The 11424-nt window shown below is 37.8% G+C and overlaps 1 protein-coding gene across 1 annotated transcript in view; it reads left to right on the top strand.

The window, feature by feature from the left end:
* The first annotated feature begins 3333 nt into the window (after nucleotides 1–3333).
* Nucleotides 3334–11424, top strand: part of LOC121382047 (calcitonin receptor-like) — a 140168-nt gene continuing 132077 nt past the window's right edge. Inside the window, exon 1 of the mRNA XM_041511522.1 lies at nucleotides 3334–3513. Coding sequence (XP_041367456.1) covers nucleotides 3396–3513 — 118 coding nt within the window. The 5' untranslated portion in view covers nucleotides 3334–3395. The remainder of the gene's footprint in view (nucleotides 3514–11424) is intronic.

The following is an 11424-nucleotide window of genomic DNA, read 5'->3' as shown; positions in this document are numbered from 1 at the left end:
ATAGACTTCTCTCACGCTAACTGCTAACAATAATTAAGCACTAACCCGTATTAGGAACAGACGATCCAAATAGAAACATTAATTGGATAAAAAAAACAAAATCAAGTTAAAGAAAAGACGCTGGTAGTCGAAGAACCAATTGTGTTAATCTGAAACGTAATAGACTATACATCGCAAAATGATATTTGTTAACAATTTCTACTGTTCTTAAAAACGGTGAAATAAAATGGTTCACTCCATATATTTTTCGTATTATATTGTGTTGGATTGCAAGATAAATAAAATAACCGGTTAATATCTCTCTCTACATGTATATTGTCAACGTTCGGTTTGTTTTCTCGTGAACGGTTCGTGCAATCAACATCCGATTTGTATTCGTCTGTTTGTCGTTCATTTGTGAGGTTTTTTTTCACAGTTGGGCAACAAGTAATTATCTTTAATACAAAACTTTATAAACCCCATAAACCATGAATTTTATTAAGTCGTTTTTGTTTATTCCTTAAAATTATCGATATGGGGTCTACTTGACACGTAGAAATAGACTTAAAATAGTGGAAAATTAATTAACATTCGGTGGGTGTCACATGATACCAGATCAACAATGCCAAACCATTTAATGTTTTATTGTTTGGGTTTTTTTCATGGTTTTCTAGATGTGTTTTTTTTTAGCCCACTACACCCTTTCCTTCTACTCCTTTGAATTACATCTTATTTTCCCCCGATCTGGCAACTCCTCCTACCTTTCAACTTCTTTCGTTGCCCACATCTACACACCAGTCCGTGTCTCTCCAATCGCGACAGGTGCTTGTCTCTAGTGACTTCCGTGCCACACACTTGTCATTCCCCATCAGCTTTTAGCTGTGGGCTTAGTCTGACCACTTCGGAGATTGTTCAGTAGTTACTTCTGGCGTTGTTACTCAATCTAATTAAAATTAGCTCCACTATTACATGTGGATCTAACAGCAGCCCGTTGGAGCTCATGTCCAGTTGACCTTTCATTTGACCAATCAAAACCTTACTTGTAAAATCATGATTAAAAAATTGAAAACATTCGGGATTATGCCAAGGGTATACGAAATGATTCAGGCAAATTGCGAAGTATGCCGGAAACTAATTTCAATATAAAATTCTATATAAAATTCGTTTCAAAACGAAAAAAAACAAAACGTGATGGTATAGCCATAAAATCTGTTTATACTAGTATACAATCCAGACTATATTACTGCACTTTCCCTCTTGATTTTTCAATGTTGAAACAGACCAACAAGGTGGGACCAGTAGAGCTAATTTTAATCAGATTGCCACCTACTATGCTGTCTACTACCGGCGGTCGTTAGTGCCATGGGTCAGACCAGCGTTATTAGCGGCACAGGACGAGGGTGCCAGGTGGGTAGAGGGAACTACTCAGAGACAGCATCCGTGGAGGAAGTTGAGACAGGTAGGCAATGGTGTGGACAGCTCAGAAGACAGAGTTGGAGGAAACTGACAGAAAGTGTCGAAACAGATTGAAATCGTGGGAGAAACTGTTACAATTGATCTGCAAAAGATATGCTACATTTGTGTACCTCTAAAGTGAATAATAGACATAACTCATTTATAACAATTGTAAATAATTATAAGTGTATAAATTGTGTTAATTAAGAATCAATTCATTAGAAAAATTCTATTTTACAAACCATTCACTGGTATGAACGTAATGCCTATCTGTATTGACATCAAGTGTTAGCGATGGATGTTTGTATAACGCGGTCCGGACAGGAACGCTTAACAAACTCAATTTTTCCTTTTAAAAATACATCATTAAACAAGATATTCGTCCGCTGTCCATAGTTGAGAAACGTATATTTCAATATTCAGTTGCTTCAAAATGTGAAAATGACAAACCGCGTATACGCGGAAAGGTTACTGTTACAAACGAATGTGCCTGAACGAATATAAATACTACCACCCCTTCCTGTTTACTGTATCGTGTTACACTTTTGTTTACTAGAATGGATTCGTTGTACGTCCATGTTGTTAATTGTTTTCAATAACTTATTGGAATATATTTTATTACATGTCCCATAACTTAAAAGTATAGAGTATTCTTTCCGTAAATATCACATTCATGTTTTTGTCGTTAGCCGAACGCAATCATCAGTATTATACCTTATCGATTAGACTTCACATATTGTTCATTTTTAATATGATAATATCTAAACAACGTAGTTTGTAGTTTTGTGCTACATCTGAGCTCAGCATTCTGGTAATCGTAATTATTCGTCGGCTGTGTTTGATCTACTTATTCCAGTCATTCTGTATTAGAGTAATTTTTCTTCAATTCCGCAGAGCTTATTTCTCCGTCCGTTAACAGCGGGTGCCTTTGTCGTATTGTTGCAGAAAGCAATTACTATCATGACCGACGCCGTTTTGGAGAAAAGTGTTCTATATAATGACGAATAAACCCGGCATCCAGGCCTAATTGTTGCACCATGGCAGCATATAGTTTGGTTTATGTAGATTTTAGCTGTTATCGATACTAAACTCTCCCTTCCCATTTACGATCGCACATATTAAATAATCTGCCGTGGAAAAGAAAGAAATGCATAAAATCGGCAAATGGATACCATTTCCAGGCATTTAAAACTTTGGCTGCAATTTGTGTTTCGTAATGCTGGCATTTCAGCCATTGCCAGTACTCACCCTCCCAATGTCTGCATTAAGTAGAGGAAGCGTTTAGAATCGTTTCTTCGGCAGGCGCATCCATCGGCTTGATTAACGTCAAAATATTTTTGCCATCGCCAAAACACGCCGCGTAGACCCCCATTATCGGCATACGATTTTACTAGCGTGGAGTACAAATAGGCTTGAGCGTTGTAATAAGAGACAGAATTCCGATAGGGCAATGATATGTTGGACAAACACTTCTTAAGATTTTTACCGAACCAGCTGCTGATTAAATTACAAAACGAGAAGTGTGCCTTTAACTGAGAGTTTCCTTGGCGGTTCCGAACATGGCACAGTCTGTGTCGCATTGATTGTTCGAGATAACGATATTTCTGAATGTTTAACGCGGCAGGACTTCTCGACACAATCCAGTAAAACCATTCGCTGCTGGAAAACCTATTTCTAGTTGTTAATCGTTACTGATATATACGTATATCTGTATGACACGAATTGCTCATATGCGCTCTAAGTTATTCTTCATTGCACAAATAGTCTTCAGCTGTTTAGGATATCCAATAGTAGATTTGGGAGGCGTGGCATAGTGTATGTGTCGTTATGTCCAGTACAATTGATGGGGCATACTGTTAAATGTTTTTCATCCATACGTCCATTGATAAATATTATAAGTTAAAATAAGAAAATATTTCAAAAACATTTTGAAAGTAGTTGAACACTGTATAAAAACTAAGATGGCTACTGATACAAAGAAGGATAACCGGATGGAGGTAATAAGGCGCCAGTTCCAGCTACTGGAAGCCCACACCCGGTGTGAAGAGAACGTCATGTCACAACCACACCCAAATGACGGTAAGTACGCAACACCGTACTGACGTTACTTCTCTTCATGTCGTCCTCTTCGTCTTCCTCTTTCTCTCACTCCATTATCTCTCTCGCTCGCTCTCGCTCGCTCTGTCTAATTATCTTTCTTTTGATCTTTCCTTCTCTTATCTGTCCATCTACCTATCTATCAATCTAGCTTTGTATCTTTCTTTCTTTTGTTCTATCTTTCTTTTACCTATCTATTTATATTTGTTTCTATCTATCTATCTTTTTATCTATCTATCTATCTTTCTTTCTTTCTTTTTATCTATCTTTCTTTCTTTCTATCTTTCTTTACTTATTTCTATCTTTCTTTCTTTATTTCTATTTTTCTTTTTATCTATCTTTCTTTCTTTTTATCTATCTTTCTTTCTATCTTTCTTTCTTTCTATTTTTCTTTGTTCTATTTTTCTTTGTTCTATTTTTTTTTCTGTCTGTCTGTCTATCTATCTATCTATCTATCTATCTATCACACCTTCATATACACTGCTACTATTAGTACTATGTAATGTACCATATTAATATCTCACATGCAGAACTTACATAAATTAAACCAAATAAATAAGACGGTGAATCTAAACTAAGCTAGGTGGTCTTTCCTTCCATTGTGCTCACATGTATATTTTGTTTTGTTGGTGTATACTATTTCATCACCATTTCGCAATGCAAAATCCTTTACCGTTTGATAAGAAGCGTTTTGAAAATATACCACAGGCGCTTTCGGTACTCCATTATTTAAACACATGCTGGAACCTGTTGCTATAAATCAAACCGTTTGACCCAGCCTTAATTAAATTCAGTCAGAATGAATGAATGTTTTTATGACACCCCAGCACGAAAAATACATCGACTATTGGGTGTCAAACTATGGTAAATGCCAACATGAAGGTATTAACAACATCAATATAAAAATTCAAAAGGCTGTATGTTTTGAATGCAAGTTCTTTCTACAGTCAATACATAAAGCTATTTGCATATCAAAAGCAGTAGCAGTTCATTTAAAAATAATGTTCCCTTTTTTCATCTTTCTATAAACAGATGTCGCCATTTGACCTATATTTAATCAATGTAAAACATATTTTATTTGGGAGAAATAATGTTACGTAAAATAAAGACGTTCGGGTGTTAGTGGGTGTTATTCAAACAGTGAAGTATCTAAAAGTTATGGGTGGGGATGGGGTGTGGCATGGGTGCTGTGGTGCTCATTGTGACATAGTCCACCCCTATCCCTGCTACGCCAATGATTCCACTCAATATATGGATTTGTTTAGCTCCCCAAAAAAATGTTTTAGGGGACCGAAGGAATCCGCACCATCTATTTTCAGTCTAGTAATGGTTTTGGGGCTAAAAGTGTTTAAATATCACAACATTACACAAGCGTACGAGACGTGTACTGTTGTTTGTTTGTTTGTTGTTTATTTATTTATTTACTGGGGGGGGGGGGGGGGGGGCGTTTGTTTACTTGTTGGTGTGCGTTGGGTTTTTGTACTATTACCCTAGTTGCATAATCGTAATTTATATACTTTCTAAAATAAAATTTAAAATTATTAATAGTTGATGGAGTTATTACATGTATTGTTAGTTGTATGTTTCAAAATAATATTACACAAAACTGGAATACATTTCACTTTTTATACGTACATACATACATAATTACATACATACATACATGACGCCTCAATACCTCATAAGGTATCGTGGCAAGTCTACAAGTTGCGGGCGATTCGGTGCCATAGGTTCGAATCCCAGCAGCGGCATGGGACAATTTGTGTGGCCATAATTATCATCTGCGTCACCGTGCTATGTGCTACCCTGCCTGTGGGATGGTGCATATAGAAGATCTCTTGCTGCAGCAGCGGGTTTCCTCTCTCATTATGTGAGTGACCCTTAACCACATGTCTGACGCCACATAACCGTAATTAAAATATGTTGAGTGGGTCGTTAAATAAAACATCCTTTTATTCCCCTGCGCAGGTGTATTAACATCTGTGTATGTAAACGTCAACCTCGACATACATACAATATATAGATATCCATACATCAATACATACTAGCCAGTGCCAGGTCTGCCCACTGGTTCATACACGTCGACCGCGTAGCTTGTAGGCCCCATGCATATGGTTGAGTTAAAGAGCATCATTTTTATGGATGCGTCAATAGCTCAGAAGGTATCGTGGCAAGACTGCAAGTTGCGGTCGATTCGGTGCAATAGGTTCGAGTCCCATCAGCGGCATGGGACAATTTGTGAGGCCATAAAGGATTTAATTATCCCCTGTGCCAGTGCGTTAATATCTATATATGTAACAGTCAATCTCGACATACATACAATATATAGATATGCATACATCAATACATACGTACATACATACATACAGACAGACATACATACATACATACATACATGCATACGTTTTGTACACAGCTTCGATTTGATGAAACAAGCTATAATGACCTTCACACAGCCGCAGAACCCAATATTTTGATTTACAAATAGCATTATGTATTGGAGACAGAAATAACTTTCATTCAAAACATACAGAGATTTTTTTACATTGAAATAATTAAACTTCGCACCTTTTTGATATATGACATTTGTTGGGATTTGGGTTTGTGGGTGGTTTTTTGTGTGGGTGGTTTTTTTGTGAGGTTTGTTTTTTTGTTGTTGTTTTTGGGAGGGGGGGGGGGGCAGTTCATGAATATGTAAAGAAAAACAATACTGAATAAGAATTAAATGTAACATTAGCAAAAAAAACCTTATGTTTTAAACAGCACAATAGTACTTCGTACAGAAATGACCCGACCACACAATGTGATTAAAATTTTGTGAACACCTGCCGACATTCGGCTGAAGAATTAGACTGATCCTAGAAAGATAGTTGAAGTGTTAAATTGCTCTGCTTTCACGTGCGTTTGTGATAAATAACGATCCTAAATGATTCTGTCGTTTTGGGCTATTAGCTTTCTAAGTATCCCTTGCCATTTCAATTAACTGTTTCTTTACAAATATATAATATTAGTTAATGTGTCACTTACGCAAACAAATTTAATGAATAATGGATTAAGTTGGGGAATGCACTCGAAAGTATGGATTCATGACTAATAATTAACTCGCCCCTTTGGGGCTCGTGAATTACTTTTTTTCACGAATCCACATTTCATTGTACATTCTCCACAACTTAAGACTAGAAGCTGGACATCGTCACAGGACTGAAAGCTGGATATTATCACTTCATTACTTCTTTTTTTATATCAAGATTTACGTGCACAACTTAAGACTAGAAGCTGGACATCGTCACAGGACTGAAAGCTGGATATTATCACTTCATTACTTCTTTTTTTATATCAAGATTTACGTGCACAACTTAAGACTAGAAGCTGGACATCGTCACAGGACTGAAAGCTGGATATTATCACTTCATTACTTCTTTTTTTATATCAACATTTACGTGCACAACTTAAGACTAGAAGCTGGACATCGTCACAGGACTGAAAGCTGGATATTATCACTTCATTACTTCTTTTTTTATATCAACATTTACGTGCACAACTTAAGACTAGAAGCTGGACATCGTCACAGGACTGAAAGCTGGATATTATCACTTCATTACTTCTTTTTTATATCAACATTTACGTGCACAACTTTTTTATATCAAGATTTACGTGCACAACTTAAGACTAGAAGCTGGACATCGTCACAGGACTGAAAGCTGGATATTATCACTTCATTACTTCTTTTTTTATATCAACATTTACGTGCACAACTTAAGACTAGAAGCTGGACATCGTCACAGGACTGAAAGCTGGATATTATCACTTCATTACTTCTTTTTTTATATCAAGATTTACGTGCACAAACGGGGTTTAGCTCAGTCGGTAGAGCGGTCGCCTCAAATGCTTTGGCCGTAGAATTGAATTTCTTCGGCAGACCCACTGTTTTTCCCAATCCAATACTTGCACACGATTGGTGTATTAAGGACAGTGGAAGCTGCGTTCTCGCCAATAGGAAAGTGCATATCAAAGATCCTTTGCCGCTAATGGAAAAAGGTAGCGGGTTCCTTCTGAAAAAAGTACGTGTCAGAATTACCAAATGTTTAACATTCGATAGCAGGTGACAAATTAATCGATGTGCTATACTTGTGACGTTAACAGCTAACTTTGTATCCAGTTTATCCATTTTCTTCACTGCGCATGTGCACTAACATCTTCCCCAAGTTCAGCCAGCGAACGTTTCGCTAACGTTTGCGAACTATTTAATTGGTTACCGACGTGGCCATTTGGTTTAACGTGAAGCGCATAAACCAGTCTATCTGACGTTAGCGACAAGCGGTTGACTGAACTGACCCCAGGTTGCCCTTTCACACCTGTTCCTCCTATTGAGTTAAAGTGGTTTTGTCGAAAGACGTCCATAGCGTTGAAAGAGTTAAGCCTAGGACTAGCTCCTAGATATATAACATTTGTGAAAATCAATATATTACCAAAATTAAAAACTAAAACTAAAACAAGCAAACGAAAAACATGTTCAGTTCAAAGTGATCTGTCATTGGAAAAATTTATCTTTTCATGCGTGTTGCAGATATCTTTGTTATGACCTTTTTATGTGTTCTTCAAATTCAACGTTAGAAACGAACAGTAAAATATATCCTGCATAATTTGAAATGTTTTCATTTTGTTTATAAAATTAGGTAATAGTGAGATGCTGTAATGATTTTAAGTCCCCGTTATGGTATTGTGGGTATAGACAATGAAACACGGAAAGGTGTTGATAAAAAATCTGCTTTTCTAACGAACTCGAGGTTTTTTTTTACTGGTAGTCTTCTTTTTAAGTAGATGATAAAACAGCCACAGATGATGTAAATAAAGGTAGTTATAACGAACTAACGCACATCGGCATATTTAGACATTGGTTTATTACATCGATATATTTAGACATTGGTTTATTACTGTTAATAACACAAAAGGTACATATGGATTTTAAACAAATTAGACCTAAATATAAGCTATAATTGGAATTGTTTTTTAATTGACTTAAAAGAAGAATTTAAAAGCCTATAAAAGAAAGAGAGTGACAGACGAAAGACAAAACAAGCAAATCACACACACACACACACAAGCACACACACACACGCGCGCGCGCTCACACGGAGAGAGAGAGAGAGAGAGAGAGAGAGAGAGAGAGAGAGAGAGAGAGAGAGAGAGAGAGAGAGAGAGAGAGAGAGAGAGAGAGAGAGAGAGACGCACATACATAGATACAGAAAGAGAGCGACAGACACACACACACACACACACACCAACCAACCAACCAACCAACCAAGACATATATCAGTGATCAGTTAACTTGTCTGTTCCTATAACAATGTTAAATTGACTTGTGAGTAATTTGTGTTTTGATTAGCCTTACCTTCCCCAGAGAAAAGAAATTAGCTGCGTGCTTGGTATGTCTAGGAATTGTCATCTTCATAAGTGTGTAAATGCCGTTTGCTTGGCCAGTAACGAAAGGTCACTAATAATCATGAATAGTAAATGAAAGAACCACGTGACTTCAAAATTAGGTCAACATTCACCTACTTCAACTTCACTATGATGAGGGTGTGGCTATTGGTCGTCCGTGATAACGTTTTCAGAGGAGGGTGTGGCTATTAGTCGTCCGTGATAACGTTTTCAGAGGAGGTGTGGCTATTTGTCGTCCGTGATAACGTTTTCAGAGGAGGGTGTGGCTATTAGTCGTCTGTAATAACGTTTTCAGAGGAGGGTGTGGCTATTAGTCGTCCGTGATAACGTTTTCAGAGGAGGGTGTGGCTATTAGTCGTCCGTTATAACGTTTTCAGAGGAGGCTGTGGAGGGTGTGGCTATTGGTCGTCCTTGATAACATCTTCAGAGGAGGTGTGGCTATTGGTCGTCCGTGGTAACATTTTCAGAGGAGGGTGTGGCTATGGTCGTACGTAGTAACGTTTGCAGAAGAGGGTGTGGCTACGATCGTCTGTAATAACGTTTTCAGAAGAGGGTGTGGCTATTGGGCGTCTGTAATAACATTTTCAGAAGAGAGTGTGGCTATTGGGCGTCTGTAATAACATTTTCAGAAGAGAGTGTGGCTATTGGTCGTCGGTGGTAACGTTTTTAGAGTATGAGTGTGGCTATGGTCGTTCGTGATAACGTTTTTAAGAAAATAGTGGAGACTTCTGGCTATACACACTGCTCAATAAACACACTGGTCAATGTGTGTCACCAGGGTGTATAGTACCAAATCAAATGCCATAGACGGCAATAGTAACATATGTGGCTAAAACTCCTACCTGCAGCGTATCAATCGACATAAACACCACGGATATAAATACTACCACCCCTCACCTTTAAAGTGAATCAGAAACAACTAGGGGTGAAGCTGCTCATTTTTGAGATAACGGGTAGCGTCTATGACTACCCTAGTTCCCCCCTAAATTTGAGTAATTATTTTTACATGTACCACATACATGTTTCAAGCACAAGACTACTTGACATTGTGGTACTAGATGAAATAAAATTGCATACACGTTTTGCCCAGATGAAACTAATTGTTTTACAACCAACACACTTTTATCATCAATTACAGGACTTGTGGTGTTAACTTCTCTATCAAAAGTTCGGTGCACCTTGAACTTTGACCCAGCCGGAAGTTATTTGGTTTAGTACTACCACCAGCAGGAGTTCGGGAGCGGACAATCTAACTCCTAGTGGATGATTTCCTCCAGCTAGGATATACATGAATAAACAATAATACACGAGTACCCGTTGGAGACAATTTATCTTACGAGTAAAGGTATCTAACGAACGAACGCGATACCTTTTCGCATCAGTATTACTGCATGACTGTTAATTTAACTGTTATTAAATAGAGGTTAATTTTGATTGAAATTTCAAAAAGAAAATGTTTTGCAAAATTTCCCACCGTCTAACCGAAATGTTGTATAAGTATATCATGGCATCGCGTGTTTTCGAACAAATAAGCAAAAAAATATGAATAAAACATAAAGGACAAAATACATGTATCTATAAAGTATCATATCACATCAAATATGATTAGTACCAAAGCACTGATTAACTGGTTCCTAGCATCAAACAGAAAATCAAATCTTAGGTCCTACACATGATGCTTTAATCTGGTATGTCCCCACATCATTCCAATATGTTAAGCTACCTGTCCATAAGGCGCATTAGCGAGGCTAGCGAGTATGTTTAACACCAGGGAGTGCTCGCATTATTTGGGCTGGGGTGTTGTTAAACATTCATTCATTTTGAACGCGAGGCTGAAATGCTTTCAGTGTAATTATATATTTTATTTTGTTTGCGAGTACTCGCTATCGATTTGACTGGCAGCAGATGGCCTATCACATTTACTTGACGCAAACCGCAAACGCCAGGACTACGTTCAGTACATTTAATAAAGCGCAAAGAAAAAAAAGGAAAACAGCCTAGTTTAAAGAAAGAAAGAAATGTTTTATTTAACGACGCACTCAACACATTTTATTTACGGTTATATGGCGTCAGACATATGGTTAAGGACCACACAGATTTTGAGAGGAAACCCGCTGTCGCCATTTCATGGGCTACTCTTTCCGATTAGCAGCAAGGGATCTTTTATTTGTGCTTCCCACAGGCAGGATAGCACAAACCATGGCCTTTGTTGAACATGGTTTACACCTACCCATTGAGCCTTGCGGAGCACTCACTCAGGGTTTGGAGTCGGTATCTGGATTAAAAATCCCATGCCTCGACTGGGATCCGAACCCAGTACCTACCAGCCTGTTGACCGATGGCCTAACCACGACGCCACCGAGGCCGGTCACAACCTAGTTTAACTCGCGTCATTTGAACACGGGTTCTGATAGGATTCAGCATATAGGTTTTGTCGCGAACACTCACAGA

The sequence above is a fragment of the Gigantopelta aegis genome, chromosome 9, assembly GCF_016097555.1.
Source record: "Gigantopelta aegis isolate Gae_Host chromosome 9, Gae_host_genome, whole genome shotgun sequence".
Taxonomy (NCBI): domain Eukaryota; kingdom Metazoa; phylum Mollusca; class Gastropoda; order Neomphalida; family Peltospiridae; genus Gigantopelta; species Gigantopelta aegis.
This window is presented reverse-complemented; position numbering and strand designations above follow the sequence as displayed.